This window comes from Camelina sativa, chromosome 11 (assembly GCF_000633955.1).
Source record: "Camelina sativa cultivar DH55 chromosome 11, Cs, whole genome shotgun sequence".
Taxonomy (NCBI): Eukaryota; Viridiplantae; Streptophyta; class Magnoliopsida; order Brassicales; family Brassicaceae; genus Camelina; species Camelina sativa.
In genome coordinates, this window is record NC_025695.1 from 3,311,597 (window position 1) to 3,329,938 (window position 18,342).

The following is an 18,342-nucleotide window of genomic DNA, read 5'->3' on the forward strand; positions in this document are numbered from 1 at the left end:
CTAGCCTATGTGGAGAATTAAGCTGGTGTACAACAGGGTGACTGGTGTAGTAATTTGGAGGAATCGAGGGATTGACCGAACTGATCTTTCTGTTGTAATTTGGTGTGGCCATAATTAATACTTGATTTTGTTCAATTTATATCCACCATAATGGAACGAGCTGTGGGAATGCCACGACAGTTTGCTCGTTGCTCACTTATAGAGTTTAAAATATACATTAACCGAAGATGAACTCAAATGATATGTAAAGTAAATATAAGCATTTTTATTTATAACCTAATTTTCACATTGATCCTTTATATCTCTATGGAAGTATTCAACTTTATAAGCTTGTATAATGCCATCAAGTTACAGTGATTATCACATGTGATCATGAAGAGTCTTGAGAGAACCCAAAGAAAGCCCAAATGGCAGCAAATATGTTTGAAGAGAGCAAAGCCTTCAGCACCATCTTCTTTTTCTGTGTGTAAGGAGGATATCTAAGATCCGCATCCCCGGAAAAGCTTCGGTAAAGAACACCTTTCTTGTGGCTAAACGTCTCATACGAGAATTTGCCATGGTAAGCCCCAATCCCGCTCTCCCCGACCCCTCCAAATGGTAGATCTTTTACAGTTACCTGCAGAGAAAACATACCATCTTTAATGAGAGCTTAGCATAATGGTAAACAGAACATTACTTTTATATGACAAAAGACGTAAGTACATGTAAGACAGTGTCATTGATGCTAATTCCTCCAGCAGACACGCTCTGCACGAATTGTTCCTGCAACTCTTTGTTGTTTGTGAAGAGATACGCTGCTAAAGGCTTTGGCTTTGAACGTATAACCTGAAAGCCATCTTCAATCTTTTCAACGGTAACTATAGGAAGTAATGGTCCAAATATCTCTTCTTGCATTATGGAAGATGCTTCCGGCACATCCACTACTATCGTTGGAGATATTTTACTGTAAAAGAAATTACAGAATACGTGATTAGTTAGTTTTGATCCCACATGAACAAAATTTTAATCGAATGCAAACATTTTCTCTCACAGCTTCTCTTCGATCGTTTGGCCTCCATGAACAATTTTGTTGGCGACTCCATTCTCTTTTAACATACTCTCCAACCGTTTAAAGTGGAAAGAATTCACAATCCGTGACAGGTCCTTTGATTCTAATGGTGTTTCCCCAAAAAATGTCTTCAGTTCAGTCTTCAGAGCATCTATCTGTACTGCATGATTTGTATCAGCAAACTCGAAAGAAACAAATAGAGCATTGTGATTCATTGGCTTTTATATCAAGTAGCCTTTACCAATTTCAATGAAAAATCCTTTTTTGTGATCACGTAATCGACGCCAATGCAAGCCTGTCCATTGTTACAAGCCCACTTCCCTGCGATAATCCTCCTAGCAGCCACCTTGAATCACAACACCAAGATTAGTGTATGCAACTTGCATTTATTTATTTATTTTATACTTTAGAAGCTGNCTGGTTGATTGTTTGGTGTGTTCGTTGCAAGAATCGACTGATAGATGAGATATGAAACTATTGTTAATTTCAACTGTAATGTTTAGGATTCTAGGGTTCTAAAACTCAAAATCGATTTGGAGAAGAAGAAGAGGGCAATAATGTTTTTAGTTCCCTCTAATTAACCACGTGGGTTATATTTTAATCCTGGTTAACATTTCCGTCATTAGAGTTAACAGTCGTTATATCGTAAATATAGATATACCGTTATTAATAAAATGAAGGTTTTTAAAGACAACGGAAATTAAACCAAGTATTTTTTGAGAAATTTAATAACTAGATGAATTAAATAGGCAAAAAAAAATGAGATGACTTATTTTCGGATTTTTTCCCATTTCCTTTCGCGTGATATTAAGACATTAAATGCTATTTCATCTTATCCAAGATAAACTGAATATGGGAATGGGAGGAGTAGATGTAAGTCATTATGGGATGGGGCGCAACACAATGCAAATTATATTCGATATGTTTGGTTATAATTTAAAGCGGAAGAATGGTGCGCAGATCTCAATGTATATATCTACTAGTATACTAATGTAGAAGAGATAATATATGGTTGTGGGGAACCATATTAACAATGGGTTCGTTACCAAACATATTAAATTGAAAATTTATGTTTGATAATTTACTAGGGACTGTGATGTGTTAGATAAATCATAAATTTATGCTTGACATTTTGATCTTTATCCTAAAGGGTTCTAAGTCCTAACCAATTTGCCTTTTCTATTTATGAATACTAGATCTCAAATCTCCATCATATCGGGAATTCAATAATATAGTTTCCCGGTTGCAACAGTTGTTCTAATCAGTACTACTACAATTTCGGTTATGTAAAATATCTCTCTTACAAACAAACAAAAAATAGTTCCTAGACTATAGAGGCTATAACATGTTAGATTTGGCTAGCCTATGTGGAGAATTAAGCTGGTGTACAACAGGGTGACTGGTGTAGTAATTTGGAGGAATCGAGGGATTGACCGAACTGATCTTTCTGTTGTAATTTGGTGTGGCCATAATTAATACTTGATTTTGTTCAATTTATATCCACCATAATGGAACGAGCTGTGGGAATGCCACGACAGTTTGCTCGTTGCTCACTTATAGAGTTTAAAATATACATTAACCGAAGATGAACTCAAATGATATGTAAAGTAAATATAAGCATTTTTATTTATAACCTAATTTTCACATTGATCCTTTATATCTCTATGGAAGTATTCAACTTTATAAGCTTGTATAATGCCATCAAGTTACAGTGATTATCACATGTGATCATGAAGAGTCTTGAGAGAACCCAAAGAAAGCCCAAATGGCAGCAAATATGTTTGAAGAGAGCAAAGCCTTCAGCACCATCTTCTTTTTCTGTGTGTAAGGAGGATATCTAAGATCCGCATCCCCGGAAAAGCTTCGGTAAAGAACACCTTTCTTGTGGCTAAACGTCTCATACGAGAATTTGCCATGGTAAGCCCCAATCCCGCTCTCCCCGACCCCTCCAAATGGTAGATCTTTTACAGTTACCTGCAGAGAAAACATACCATCTTTAATGAGAGCTTAGCATAATGGTAAACAGAACATTACTTTTATATGACAAAAGACGTAAGTACATGTAAGACAGTGTCATTGATGCTAATTCCTCCAGCAGACACGCTCTGCACGAATTGTTCCTGCAACTCTTTGTTGTTTGTGAAGAGATACGCTGCTAAAGGCTTTGGCTTTGAACGTATAACCTGAAAGCCATCTTCAATCTTTTCAACGGTAACTATAGGAAGTAATGGTCCAAATATCTCTTCTTGCATTATGGAAGATGCTTCCGGCACATCCACTACTATCGTTGGAGATATTTTACTGTAAAAGAAATTACAGAATACGTGATTAGTTAGTTTTGATCCCACATGAACAAAATTTTAATCGAATGCAAACATTTTCTCTCACAGCTTCTCTTCGATCGTTTGGCCTCCATGAACAATTTTGTTGGCGACTCCATTCTCTTTTAACATACTCTCCAACCGTTTAAAGTGGAAAGAATTCACAATCCGTGACAGGTCCTTTGATTCTAATGGTGTTTCCCCAAAAAATGTCTTCAGTTCAGTCTTCAGAGCATCTATCTGTACTGCATGATTTGTATCAGCAAACTCGAAAGAAACAAATAGAGCATTGTGATTCATTGGCTTTTATATCAAGTAGCCTTTACCAATTTCAATGAAAAATCCTTTGTTGTGATCACGTAATCGACGCCAATGCAAGCCTGTCCATTGTTACAAGCCCACTTCCCTGCGATAATCCTCCTAGCAGCCACCTTGAATCACAACACCAAGATTAGTGTATGCAACTTGCATTTATTTATTTATTTTATACTTTAGAAGCTGAGATAGATCTTAACTTGTAGATTAACATCTGAATCAACAAGAGCTGGGCATTTTCCACCAAGTTCTAGAACCACTGGAGTAAGATTCCTCGCAGCTGCAGCCATTATAATGCCAGCAACTCTTGCTCCACCTAAAAAACACTTTTAACTATTTAAAATCATGTTTTCTTGAGAGCCTAATCAAAATTTCAAAGATTCTTAAAAGAAACAGAGCGAGAAAGAGAGGACAGACCCGTGAAGAATATCTTGTCCCATTTTTGATCCAGTAGTGCCGTTNAGACAACGGAAATTAAACCAAGTATTTTTTGAGAAATTTAATAACTAGATGAATTAAATAGGCAAAAAAAAATGAGATGACTTATTTTCGGATTTTTTCCCATTTCCTTTCGCGTGATATTAAGACATTAAATGCTATTTCATCTTATCCAAGATAAACTGAATATGGGAATGGGAGGAGTAGATGTAAGTCATTATGGGATGGGGCGCAACACAATGCAAATTATATTCGATATGTTTGGTTATAATTTAAAGCGGAAGAATGGTGCGCAGATCTCAATGTATATATCTACTAGTATACTAATGTAGAAGAGATAATATATGGTTGTGGGGAACCATATTAACAATGGGTTCGTTACCAAACATATTAAATTGAAAATTTATGTTTGATAATTTACTAGGGACTGTGATGTGTTAGATAAATCATAAATTTATGCTTGACATTTTGATCTTTATCCTAAAGGGTTCTAAGTCCTAACCAATTTGCCTTTTCTATTTATGAATACTAGATCTCAAATCTCCATCATATCGGGAATTCAATAATATAGTTTCCCGGTTGCAACAGTTGTTCTAATCAGTACTACTACAATTTCGGTTATGTAAAATATCTCTCTTACAAACAAACAAAAAATAGTTCCTAGACTATAGAGGCTATAACATGTTAGATTTGGCTAGCCTATGTGGAGAATTAAGCTGGTGTACAACAGGGTGACTGGTGTAGTAATTTGGAGGAATCGAGGGATTGACCGAACTGATCTTTCTGTTGTAATTTGGTGTGGCCATAATTAATACTTGATTTTGTTCAATTTATATCCACCATAATGGAACGAGCTGTGGGAATGCCACGACAGTTTGCTCGTTGCTCACTTATAGAGTTTAAAATATACATTAACCGAAGATGAACTCAAATGATATGTAAAGTAAATATAAGCATTTTTATTTATAACCTAATTTTCACATTGATCCTTTATATCTCTATGGAAGTATTCAACTTTATAAGCTTGTATAATGCCATCAAGTTACAGTGATTATCACATGTGATCATGAAGAGTCTTGAGAGAACCCAAAGAAAGCCCAAATGGCAGCAAATATGTTTGAAGAGAGCAAAGCCTTCAGCACCATCTTCTTTTTCTGTGTGTAAGGAGGATATCTAAGATCCGCATCCCCGGAAAAGCTTCGGTAAAGAACACCTTTCTTGTGGCTAAACGTCTCATACGAGAATTTGCCATGGTAAGCCCCAATCCCGCTCTCCCCGACCCCTCCAAATGGTAGATCTTTTACAGTTACCTGCAGAGAAAACATACCATCTTTAATGAGAGCTTAGCATAATGGTAAACAGAACATTACTTTTATATGACAAAAGACGTAAGTACATGTAAGACAGTGTCATTGATGCTAATTCCTCCAGCAGACACGCTCTGCACGAATTGTTCCTGCAACTCTTTGTTGTTTGTGAAGAGATACGCTGCTAAAGGCTTTGGCTTTGAACGTATAACCTGAAAGCCATCTTCAATCTTTTCAACGGTAACTATAGGAAGTAATGGTCCAAATATCTCTTCTTGCATTATGGAAGATGCTTCCGGCACATCCACTACTATCGTTGGAGATATTTTACTGTAAAAGAAATTACAGAATACGTGATTAGTTAGTTTTGATCCCACATGAACAAAATTTTAATCGAATGCAAACATTTTCTCTCACAGCTTCTCTTCGATCGTTTGGCCTCCATGAACAATTTTGTTGGCGACTCCATTCTCTTTTAACATACTCTCCAACCGTTTAAAGTGGAAAGAATTCACAATCCGTGACAGGTCCTTTGATTCTAATGGTGTTTCCCCAAAAAATGTCTTCAGTTCAGTCTTCAGAGCATCTATCTGTACTGCATGATTTGTATCAGCAAACTCGAAAGAAACAAATAGAGCATTGTGATTCATTGGCTTTTATATCAAGTAGCCTTTACCAATTTCAATGAAAAATCCTTTGTTGTGATCACGTAATCGACGCCAATGCAAGCCTGTCCATTGTTACAAGCCCACTTCCCTGCGATAATCCTCCTAGCAGCCACCTTGAATCACAACACCAAGATTAGTGTATGCAACTTGCATTTATTTATTTATTTTATACTTTAGAAGCTGAGATAGATCTTAACTTGTAGATTAACATCTGAATCAACAAGAGCTGGGCATTTTCCACCAAGTTCTAGAACCACTGGAGTAAGATTCCTCGCAGCTGCAGCCATTATAATGCCAGCAACTCTTGCTCCACCTAAAAAACACTTTTAACTATTTAAAATCATGTTTTCTTGAGAGCCTAATCAAAATTTCAAAGATTCTTAAAAGAAACAGAGCGAGAAAGAGAGGACAGACCCGTGAAGAATATCTTGTCCCATTTTTGATCCAGTAGTGCCGTTGTTTCAGGGACTCCTCCTTCGATAACTCTGATTGTTGTTTTGTCCAAGTATTCACTGAACAACTTTGCTAAAAGAGCAGATGTTGCTGGAGCAATTTCAGAAGGTTTTAGCACAACCGCATTACCAGCTGAAATAGCTCCAATGACTGGCTCAACAGACAATACTGGGAAAAAGAAAAACACCAAGAAGACATATAAAACTTTAGATTTCCACTAATGAGACAAAAAAATTCAAAAGAAGAAACTGAGCTTACAGAAAGGGAAATTCCAGGCTGAGATAACCAAAACAACTCCAAGTGGTTCTGAGACAATTTGTGCAGACGAGGGAAATGTTGTCACAGAAGTTTCGACCTGAAAGGTCCATAGATGAGGCAAGTGGTTTAGAATGGAAACATATTCGATGAAGCAACAAAGCGTATAACAGTCTAGTTACCGTCTCTGGAGCCATCCAGTTCTTCAACTCTTTGATTGCAAGCGTACAAGATGACTTTGTATTCGAAATCTGAGAATACAAAGATGACACCAAAGTGATTCAACAGTGGAACAACTGAAATGTAGACAAGGAAAGGGACATTGAAAGTAAAACTGTAGAAAACCTCAGCTAGAAAAGCTTCAAGCTCAGGCTTGGAAAGATCTTGATTCAAAGCTTCGGTGATACATTTCTCCTTCTCGTCAAGCATCCTGGAAATGTTTTGAAGCTGAGAAATTCTCCATTGGTAGCTCTTTGTTCTGCCAGTGTTGAAGTTGTTTCTGAGCTCATCTACAAGCAAAGCTGCTTCCTTTCCATCAAAAGCTGATGTGTTGTGCTCCTTAACCACAGCAGATAGTGTTGCATAGCAAGTACTGATTCCAGAGACCAAAACCGCAATGAGAAAACATGAATATAATTCTCCCAACTATATTATTGCATAATGTTCACTAATGTTAATGGTAGTAGCATAGTACTGTACTTAAAAAACTTAAAATCGACTTTAACAAAATAGAAATGTAATCATCATGTGATAAACCACTTTTTGTGAATTTAGATATGCAAACAATGAATATAAAAAGAAAGGTGCTCACAATTTGAAGCGATAATTAGGTAAGCAAGTTTTGATGCAATATCCTCTACCACCACCAGCAGATATCACAAAGGGTGAAGTTGCTGCTACGTTTAATCTGCAACAAGAGAGGCTATTTCGTTATGCAATCTGGTTTTAAAACATGGTTCCAATTAGATCTGATTCTCTTTGTAATCTTTATTATCATACTGATTGACCCAATCATTCACGGAACCATTTGATTGTATCAAACAGTAACTCCTCAGACTGTTGTATACAATTTCAACTTAAAAAGGTCACTCTTTTATACATAAAATGAGAAACCCAAAACGCAATTCAGATATAAAGAGAGAAGCTTTGATAGGAAGAAACAGAATTGAACAAGTCAACCTCAATCTGATAAGCAAGTTTTCAAATTATACCTGGTACGAGTTGCAAAACAAAGGGTATGATTCATCTCTAGAAGCTTCGTCATATTTAGTTTGGGTTCAATTAAAAAGAAAAAACTCAAATTGGAGNTTGCTGCAATATCCTCTACCATCACCAGCAGATAACACAAAGGGTGAAGTTGCTGCTACGTTTAATCTGCAACAAGAGAGGCCATTTCGTTATGCAATCTGGTTTTAAAAACATGGTTCCAATTAGATCTGACTCTCTTTGTAATCTCTATCATATTGATTGACCCAATCATTCACGGAACCATTTGATTGTATCAAACAGTAACTTCTTGAACAATTTCAACTAAAAAGGTCACTCTTTTATACATAAAAATGAGAAACCCAAAACGCAATTCAGATAAAGAGAGAGGCTTTGATTGGAAGAAACAGAATTGAACAACTCTAATCTCAATCTGATAAGCAAGTTTTCAAATTGTACCTGGTACGAGTGGCAAAACAAAGGGTATGATTCATCTCTAGAAGCTTTGTCATATTTTAGTTTGGGTTCAATTAAAAAGAAAAGAAAAAAACTCAAATTGGAGACAACAATGGTGTGTTAGTTAACTCATAGTATGAGAGAGAGAGAGAGAGAGAGAGAGAGAGGAGACGTTGAAGGTAGGTGTGTGTGTGTGGTCGTAAGAGAGACGTGTAGAAGAGACAAATTATGTTTACTACAGCCACAAAGGCCGCTCATGTGTATATTTTCAAAGAAACTCCGACATATAAACATGAAACGGCTCATGCTGCTGTCTGTGACTGCGTGTGACGCTCTTTGGGTTTTGCGAATGTTATATTAATTGGACGATCGATTTTGTTATTGGGCTTTATGAAGCCTTTTTTCACACACTCTTTGTGCTTTCTTTCTTTTATTTTGCTCAACTGTTACTCTTTCTTTCTGCATCATCTAAAAGAAAATTGTACTACTAAATTTAAAGGATTGAAAAGGTGCTGCACCAACATTGTATCAGCAAAACTGTTGAATTTCTAACATATTTTACAAATTAAAATCCATATGTAAAGAATTTTATATAGTTGAAAGAAAAAAACAAACTTTGCTTTTTTACCAACAAACTCATCATTCTCGTTTTGTAAAAGCAAACCTTCAACAACAAATCACTCTTTTTCTATATTATTATTCTTCATGACTAGTAAGTATCTTTGCGACGCCTACGTCGTTCTTTATCCTCGGTGCATTTTGTATTTGTAACGATGGAGAAAAGAAGAAGAGAAGAAGAACGACTAGTGGAGATCGAAGAAGCAAAAGAAAAGAACATTCTCTTCTCTCGCCAAGAAACAAAGATAAAGGGTCGACGGAAACATTAAAACTCTGCATGCATGCAGTCGATTGAGTCATTCAGTATGAGTCGGCGCGGGAAAATACATGGTAAGCCCAGCCTCGGTGTAGGCAGTGCAGTGCAGCCATCTGGCCTGACATAGACTCTGACTGGGGGATCTGGATAATCAATGGTAAGATCACCATGACCGACAGGGGGACGGGGAATGACTTCATAAACCCCAGGACTGATGTACTTCATTTTTTCCGAATCTCTGACAACTGGATAATCTTTGGGGATTTTGTCAGCTATACTCCAATAAAACATATGATCAAGCACTCTCTCCCTTCTCTCTTGTTCATCCACAAAACTAGCAAATGGCTCACTTGCGTAAAGGTCGTTGAATTCTTCTTTGCTACGCCTATACTCGTCGTCGTAACCATATTGTCCTGCATGAGTCTAGAGATCGAGATCGAAACCAAAATATATTACAAGGAAAAAAAAGACAACATAAATAAATAGCAACAATACTAATTATAACAAACGATCGAGAGAGACTACTACCTAAACCTATCATCATATTCATATAGTCGAGGAGATTCGAGAGACCAAATTAAGAAGGGATTAGTAAACAATTAACGGACCTTCAATCCAACGAGCAGGACAATTCCAGTGCCAGTTGTCCCACTCAATATGATTCAGATCGTCAGATCTATTGTAGACATAACCCGGTTTCTTCCGACAGGTTGCTGCTTCTTTCAGTTTACGAGTCACACCGTTCGTTATTCTTGACATCACGCAAGATCGAAAAACTGCCAACGCCATTTTTTTTGTTTTTCCCTTTCAACTCAGATCAGATATTCCTTTTTTCTCTGCAATACCTCACCACCTTCAGATCAGATGAAGAAATGAATCCCAGCTAGGGTTTCAATGCAGAACGACAAAAAAAAAAACTAATTTTGTTTTCTTAATCCTTTTTTATCTGGGCCGTCAATGGGAGTGGGAGCGTATTCACATATGATCTGGGCCGTCAATACTATAGTTGCATTGATTGATCAACACGTGGCCGAACCAAACAATGATTTTGTAAACCGAGCAAAGCAACACACGCTTAGACGGTTAGACCCCATAAAGGGTGTTTGTTCACCAACCCCCGTGGACCCTCTTTTAGCTGACGTGTCCACATCAATAGGGGATTATTTCATTCCTTTCAAAGTACAACACTTTAAATTAAAAAAAAAAAAAAAACAAATTATACTTTTTGGATTTTGCTATTTTCAAATTGGCAATATACAATTGTGTTATTAAAAGAATTCCTTATATTCTTATTATATAATTAAGAATATGAAGATATTTCATTTCATGGTTTCTTAATATTTTCACACCTACATTTCCAGCAAAACTACAGCCATATACATATGATATTATGATTAAGCAAAAAAAAAAGAAAATAATTTCTAGAAGGATACTTAAGCTTTTGACTAAAATTGTCAATAAATATACACAAATGTACACTCAATATAATAATATAAGCCACCAAAAATATACGCTTTTGCATAAACACCAATTCTTTCATCACACATACGCATGCGTTACGTTTCCCACTTTCTCTCTATATATATAAATTATCAATATCACATCACAACAGCAAAAGAGTGAAAGCAGAGAGATCAAGAAAGAAAGAAGCAAACAGAGAGAAAGTAACAAAAGAGAATGGGAATAATGGAGGCTGAGAGGAAAACAACTGGCTGGGCTGCTAGAGACCCATCTGGGATTCTCTCCCCTTACAGTTACACTCTCAGGTTCATTTTATTTACTTTCGATCGATCTTTGATTTTCTTGTTTCTTTTTNTTTGTTTTCAGTTTGGTTAACTTTTGGTTTTTTTTTTTATTATTACAGAGAGACTGGAGCAGAGGATGTACGCATAAGAATCATTTGCTGTGGAATCTGTCACACCGATCTTCATCAAACCAAAAATGATCTCGGCATGTCTAACTACCCCATGGTTCCTGGGTAACAACTTCTTCTTTCTTCTTTCTTCTTCTGTTGATGATGCAAATGGGAATCTAGTACTATTGAATCTGAACTGCATGAGTGGATGTTTTTTCCATCAGGCACGAGGTTGTAGGAGAAGTAGTTGAGGTGGGATCAGGTGTGAGCAAGTTCACCGCAGGGGATATAGTCGGTGTTGGTTGTCTCGTTGGATGTTGTGGAGGTTGTAGCCCCTGTGAGAGAGATCTGGAACAGTATTGTCCCAAGAAGATTTGGAGCTACAATGATGTTTACATCGATGGTCAACCTACACAAGGCGGCTTCGCTAAAGCCACCGTCGTTCACCAAAAGTAATTTCTCTTTATTTGTTTCTCTTTACTTTATCATCTTCATAAATTAATTGATTTAGGTTTTGATTTGATTCGGGTGATCTTGTGCTATTTGATCAATGATTTAAAATCTAATTCTAGTTGAAATTCAATAATAATCTTGGTGTTGTTCAACTAACGATTTTGGCATATTGTACTAACTACACATGAAGATTCTCAAGATTTTGTTTCTTTTTAATACTAAAATCAAATATCTGCATATGAATGTGAATTTATTTAACAATTACAAACGGATCTTTAGGTTTTGGTTTTGGTTTTGGTTTCGGTTTCTTGGGGAACAGGTTAGGGTATCTATGGCTAAAGGGTCAATTTCTTTGTGTTCAGGTTTGTGGTGAAGATTCCAGAAGGAATGGCGGTTGAGCAGGCTGCGCCACTACTATGCGCTGGTGTGACGGTGTACAGTCCACTAAGCCACTTCGGTCTGAAACGACCAGGCCTAAGAGGAGGCATACTAGGGTTAGGTGGGGTTGGTCACATGGGTGTGAAAATAGCCAAAGCAATGGGTCACCATGTGACGGTCATTAGCTCATCAAACAAGAAGAGAGAAGAGGCTCTGCAAGATCTTGGAGCCGATAATTACGTGATTGGATCCGACCAAGCGAAGATGAGCGAATTGGCTGATTCGTTGGATTACGTTATTGACACGGTTCCCGTTCATCACGCACTTGAGCCTTATTTGTCTCTGCTTAAACTTGATGGGAAGCTCATTCTCATGGGAGTCATCAACAATCCTTTGCAGTTTCTCACTCCTCTGCTTATGCTTGGTGAGTCACTTTAATAAAACACTAATATTAATTAATGATTGTGATTTTTGAGGATTATTAATTAAATGGGGATGATGATGATGATGATGATGATATAATTAGGGAGGAAAGTGATAACCGGGAGTTTCATAGGGAGCATGAAAGAGACAGAGGAGATGCTTGAGTTCTGTAAGGAAAAGGGTTTGAGTTCAATGATCGAAGTTGTGAAGATGGATTATGTTAACACTGCGTTTGAAAGACTCGAGAAGAACGATGTGCGTTACAGGTTCGTCGTTGATGTCGAAGGAAGCAAACTCGACGCTTGAATCTATGAAATTTCGAGGCTTTTTACATACTCGATTTAATTAGACAATTAATCTTCTGTTGTTTGTGAGCCTTTTCAATGTTGTGTCACTATTTTTCATGAGAAAGTGGTCAAAGATATAATAATATTGGGCAAAAAATATGTGTTGTGTGAGCATTTTTAATATTCATGAATGATTTGATGTGTTAAAATACGTTTCCTTAAGCCCTTGTGTCAGGTTTGAGTCGGACTATGATAAAAAAATAAGAAACAGAAATTTATTCGAAGTAAACAGTGTGACTGAAAGCGAAATCCAACTACAAAGTACGACTTGGACAATGTTTGGTGTTGATGAAACTTGAGGCGAGTGTTTGTCTTGACAACAAGATGTCAATATGCATACTTTCTTTGGTGTGGTGTCATGTTTATCAAAGTAAGTGGTAGGTTAAGGAAGACTAATTTATATGTCGCCAGTGAATATTTATGTATATATATAATAGACATTATACACAAGAACATCGCGCGTTGATTATAAATATATATATATATATATATATAATTGGTGGTGCAAATTAGTCAAATGCGTAGTTGGTATATATGGAGACGTACTCTCGGTGCTACGTCCGAACTTCTTTGGGACCAGACAAGAAGATAGCACGGCGTTAATACTTATCATTAAAGTCGCAAATTCGTTACCCCTTTTGGGCTTTATATATGATTACCACTTCTTTACGACTAGTGGTTGGATGAATGTTTGATAATTCTAAAATTCAGATTAGAAGAATGAGAATTGAAGTATAGAATAAAAGAAAACCACGGTCATATTTAAGAATTAGAACTTTGATTAGAATATGTATCTTTTTAAAAAAAGCACGACATCTAGTAGAATGAGGAGTCAGTAACATAGATATAGTCATATAGAGTACATGTTGGGGGCTGTTGGCTCAGTGCCAAACCAATATTTGTTCTCAGGTTCAGAGTTATGTTATACAGATCATATTGTAAGTACAATCTGACCACACTCTCTATATCATTCTTGAACGTATATGTGCAGAATTCTTGGAATTCGCTAATGTGGTCATCTATATAACTTTCGGCTGACGCACACATTCATATAATCATTACGTTGTTCCAATACACGACTGTTTGGACTTTGGAGCTTGTAAAGAAGTTAAGAATTGTTCAAAACCTTGAATTCAATAAAATATCTTAACTTAAGAGAGGAAGTGAGAATGCGATGTGAGAATTGAAGCCAGTGTAAAAGATAGTGGAAACAAAAGTAAATATCAAATAAGGTTTATTGGTAATTTCAGTTTTTGTTAGAAGCCAGCGAAAAGATAGTGGAAACAGAAGTAAAAAAAAAAAAGTAATTTAGTGGTAATTTCAATTTTTGTTGCATATATATCATATGCCGCAAACAAAAGTACATATGTATTAACATTCATATGGGACACAGGCATGACCTTTTAAGGTGTGTTAGAGAGATTTAATGTCTTTATATGTCATGCATGTGTCAGATATCACAGATTAGCAACTAAGTAGTAATTACCGGTCACATCCATGTCCTAGCAGAATATTTGGAAAATGGAAACTTATAATTTTTAGCTATATCTGTATATGACATTCGGAATTTGCTTCTCTATAGTTTATCTTTGAGTCTTTGAACAACCGGTTTATAAGTTATGCTTTGCAATATGAAGCTCAAAGTTTTTCTTGGTTGGGGGACAGAAGAATGTGATGTTTGGTCAGCCTTTTAATATTTCCGATCAGTGTTTGGCTGCTATTCGTCGAACAATGGGTCGTGATGGTCAGAAGACTCAAACTCGTCTGTTTCTCATCTTTTGTCGACAAGTTTCAATAATGCTTTTAACCAACAGAAAAAGAAACGAAAGAGTTTCAATAATGCTTTCAATTAAAATCCAGTAAATTCGGAAATATATCAATGGCGATCATATACAAAACATACAGTATAATGTGTTTTACTATTAAATACGATTACAAATGTTTATCCAACAACTGTTATAAAGTATTATACTATTATGAGTTATTATGGCTAATGAAGGTTTTTTAAAAACAGAAGTTTTGGCTTTTCTCATTTGTCAAATAAAGCGGAGCCACTTCCTAGCCGTTTTTGGACTTTGGACAACCATGCTAATAGAAAATAAGAAGCATATCAGAAGGTTCAAAGCGAAAGTAAAATCCTTTAACACCATATACGTTTCTTTTATGTGTCTATCTATACTATAGTTATAGACTTACACTCAGTATTCAAAGACAGTTTTTTTTTTTCTTTTTTGTAAAGTTTAATCTATTGTCTAAGATAAAAGATAACATTATCTTTAAAGGGTATCAGATCGGCCATGGGCCTCTAACATTATTGGCTATCAGCCTCCGACAATTAAAACAAGGCATTGAATGGATGGGAATTATCTCTTTAGAATTGTTTAGCTTATAGTTATAACTTCTTCTTCTTCTTCTTTTTTTGTCAAAAACTTATAGTTTTAAGTTTTAACTCAAAAAATGAAAATTAAAAATAGTTTGAATTGTTCAGTTTTATTTCGAATTCGTTTTGGCCTCTTTTGATTCTTTTACCCATCCCAAGTATTGCCATTCGACACCCAAATATATGATATATGAAAACATTTTGCACTGGGGTATTTAACCCAAAAAAAAAAAAAAAGAACAAGAAAAGGAATGAAAAGTATAAAGAGAAGACGACATGAACCCGTGATCGTCATGTCTATAAAGACCAGCCAGATGAATATACTTTTTATAGATTGTATTTTTTACTTATGTCCAAAAATCTTATCTTGTGTGTGTTTAAAAGTGGACTAGGTTTAATCCCCATCATATCCATAGGCCCCTTTCATAATGCACATGTGAGATTTCTAATGATCACCGTTTTTAACTTTCTCCAACGATTACACGAATTACGTATTTTTTAAACAATAACACAACTAAACCGGTCATGAATATTTTTATGTACGTTAAAATTATTATAACTTATCTTAATGTTTAGCAGTTTAGGTTTTTATATTTTCTTATTCATTTATATTTTGTGCATGTTCATTATCTTAATCAACAAACTATATACCATATGTTTTTATCTGTCGAGAGATCGATGGATATACCCAGAGCCGTGCGAACGTTCAGAAGTATGAGAAGCCAACCAAAAAAAAATGCCTTGGTTTAAATAAAATAAAAACATCTACAAAAATTAACCACTTATGTCTCATAATAAAACTAACTAAAAAACGAACTAAAACAAAAGTACTAATTCTTGAACATTTGTTTTCCTTTTTTCTCCACGAAATCGTGAACCAAGCTTTCGAAATCAACATCTCTAACCAATTCTCTTTCGATGGATAAAATAGGTAAGTCATTCAATCTTTCTTGAGACATACTCGAACGAAGATATGATTTGATCAACTTCAGCTTTGAAAAATTCCTTTCAGCAGTTGCAACCGAAACTGGGATCGTCAACAATATTCGATAAACGATGCACGTGTTTGGATAACAATCTTCAAATCTGTTCTAAAAGTCTAATACTTCAATAGGCCTTTTAATCTCTTTTGGTAACGCTTCTCTTAGAACTTTAAGTTCATAGAAAAGATCATTACCAACAATATCTGACTGATTTTTGTGAGTTAGATTATCTTCAAGATTAGCACAAGAAACCATCAAACTATCATCACTCGCTGATTGCAATTTTTCCAAATCAAACAAAAAACCGAATATTTGTTCGTACCTCTGAAATTGCTCAAATCTGGTCTCAAGTGAGTAGAGAGCTTGATCCATGCTTTGGATGAAGTAGTCAATCCTAAAGCTCTCCTCAGGTGATAATGTCACACTTCCCTCGACATTCTCTGATTCTTCACCATAATGTCTTTTTTTTCTAATCACCCGCTTTGCTTTTCTAGGAAATACAGGATCAATCTCCAAAGATTCTGCAATTTCTTTAGCTTCTACTTTTGCTTTCTCAAAGCCTGACTCTCTATATTTTTTAAAATGAGAAACCAGCCCCTTCAGTTGAGAAATAGCTACATCAATGTTCATGTCTTCTGACTACAAACTCTTGCTCACAATGTTAACAACATATAAAAGATTATACCAAATAACCATGGAAACTAAGAACTCAAAACTTCCAATTCCATGTGTTTCACTTATTGCAAGACATTCAGCTTCGCTCTGCTCTTTCGGGTCATCACTATTTTCAGCAATGTACACTAACGCATTCATGATTTTAGGAGCCTGAAACCGTATTGCCTTAACACTTTCCACATGGCTCTCCCAGCGAGTGTGTGATAAAGCCTTAAGTGTAAGGCCATCCACGTGATCTTCAAATATTTTCCACCGCTTAACTGAACATGAAAAGAAGTTATAAGTACGCTGAATAATCCCAAAAAATGAGATTGCCTTTGGAGAAATGGTTGCCATATCACAAAGTGCAAGATTCAAACTGTGAAAACTACATGGTGTATAAAACGCCCTGGGATTTATATCAAGAAATCTTTTCTGTACTCCCTTATGCTTTCCCTTCATATTAGAGCCATTGTCATAACCCTGTCCCCTCACATCATCAATTTTTAAATCAAAAGCAGCCAAAACAGCTTGAAGCTCAAGAAAAAGTCCTTCACCAGATGTATCATCAACTTTTAAGAACGTTAAAAAATATTCTTCGATCCTCGTTGAAGTTGTTGAAACATCTACACATCGAATGATGACAGTCATTTGTTCATGATGACTAATATCTGGAGTGCAGTCAAGAATCACAGAGAAGTACTTTGCACTTTGAATTTTTTTGACAATCATACCTTTGATCTCATTGGCTAACAAAGCTATTAACTCATTCTGAATTCTGTTGCTGAGATAATGATTACGAGATACACCCTCTTTATATCTTCTTAGATGCTCAATCATCACAGGATCAAAATCAGCAATCATCTCTATAAAACTTAAAAAATTCCCACAACCTTCTTCTCCAATTTTCTCGTTGCTTCCCCGAAACGCTAAATTTTGTTTAGCAAGCGTTTTTACCACAGTAATAATCCTAAGCAACACTTGTCTCCAATGAATTTTCTCTTTGTTGAGTTCATCTTGAGCATATTTGTCAATGGTCTGATTCTTCTGCAGCATGAGATCTAGTTCAGCCCACTGTTTCATACACAAAATGTGTTCACGACTAGATTCATGTTCTTTGAGCCTTCTTATAACATTCCTCCAATCACTAAAGCCCGTAGATGCCAATTGACTATTGTCACTGTGATTGAACAATTTACAACAAAAACAAAATATCTTGTTCAAAGACTTAGAGTAAACTAGCCAACGTCGATCTTGTTTTGTTCCATCACCCATCTCTGTTGTATAATGCAAATGTGAAAAATGTCTCTTAAGATTATCTTTGGGAAAATTATGATCAAGTGGCAGTCTTTTTGATGGACCTTGTACAACCATAAAATCCCTCCACTCATTCCATCCCTTTTTGATGTTTTCCCAATTTCCAGGATCATATATGTCAAAAAATCCACAAGACTCCCTCAGATTATCACTCTTCTGATGTTCATTCTTATTCACATCATCTTCTTCATTCACTGCATTGACATCTTCT

At 35.9% G+C, this 18,342-nt stretch overlaps 5 protein-coding genes and 1 pseudogene across 6 annotated transcripts in view; 1 reads left to right on the top strand and 5 right to left on the bottom strand.

Annotated features, from left to right (window-relative positions):
* On the bottom strand, nt 244–1,402 carry LOC104727580 (aldehyde dehydrogenase family 3 member I1, chloroplastic-like). 2 transcript variants are annotated; one of them, XM_010446673.2, is made up of 4 exons: nt 1,290–1,402; nt 1,031–1,203; nt 703–943; nt 244–616 (listed from the first exon to the last, which is right to left on the bottom strand). In XM_010446673.2, the coding sequence occupies exons 2-4, from the start codon at nt 1,093–1,095 to the stop codon at nt 371–373; spliced, it is 552 nt and encodes a 183-aa protein (XP_010444975.2). In that variant the 5' UTR covers nt 1,096–1,203; nt 1,290–1,402; the 3' UTR covers nt 244–370. The 2 variants fall into 2 exon arrangements, with proteins under 2 accessions (XP_010444975.2, XP_019088507.1); XM_019232962.1 differs by having other exon boundaries at nt 1,031–1,208; nt 1,290–1,400.
* On the bottom strand, nt 2,650–4,147 carry LOC104721379 (aldehyde dehydrogenase family 3 member I1, chloroplastic-like; the record flags this gene model as incomplete). The annotated part of the gene is made up of 6 exons (XM_010439347.1): nt 2,650–3,022; nt 3,109–3,349; nt 3,437–3,609; nt 3,696–3,800; nt 3,885–4,000; nt 4,102–4,147. Coding segments are annotated over 6 exons (927 nt in total), but the record flags the coding sequence as incomplete, so codon positions are not given.
* Nucleotides 5,060–8,725, bottom strand: LOC104721380 (aldehyde dehydrogenase family 3 member I1, chloroplastic-like). The gene is made up of 12 exons (XM_010439348.2): nt 8,577–8,725; nt 8,017–8,112; nt 7,617–7,712; nt 7,151–7,397; nt 6,988–7,056; nt 6,809–6,905; nt 6,512–6,718; nt 6,295–6,410; nt 6,106–6,210; nt 5,847–6,019; nt 5,519–5,759; nt 5,060–5,432 (listed from the first exon to the last, which is right to left on the bottom strand). Exons 2-12 carry the CDS (start codon nt 8,067–8,069, stop codon nt 5,187–5,189), a joined length of 1,650 nt encoding a protein of 549 aa, XP_010437650.1. The 5' UTR covers nt 8,070–8,112; nt 8,577–8,725; the 3' UTR covers nt 5,060–5,186.
* Nucleotides 10,945–12,946, top strand: LOC104721382 (cinnamyl alcohol dehydrogenase 5). Its single transcript, XM_010439350.2, has 5 exons — nt 10,945–11,107; nt 11,206–11,319; nt 11,421–11,648; nt 12,012–12,451; nt 12,554–12,946. Exons 1-5 carry the CDS (start codon nt 11,019–11,021, stop codon nt 12,754–12,756), a joined length of 1,074 nt encoding a protein of 357 aa, XP_010437652.1. The 5' UTR covers nt 10,945–11,018; the 3' UTR covers nt 12,757–12,946.
* LOC109127620 lies at nt 16,114–16,553 on the bottom strand (annotated as a pseudogene).
* The window catches only part of LOC104727582, a 2,958-nt gene continuing 1,415 nt past the window's right edge, over nt 16,800–18,342 (bottom strand). Inside the window, exons 2-4 of the mRNA XM_019231748.1 lie at nt 17,525–17,888; nt 17,297–17,386; nt 16,800–17,071 (exon numbers count right to left, since the gene is read on the bottom strand). Coding sequence (XP_019087293.1) covers nt 16,800–17,071; nt 17,297–17,386; nt 17,525–17,888 — 726 coding nt within the window. The remainder of the gene's footprint in view (nt 17,072–17,296; nt 17,387–17,524; nt 17,889–18,342) is intronic.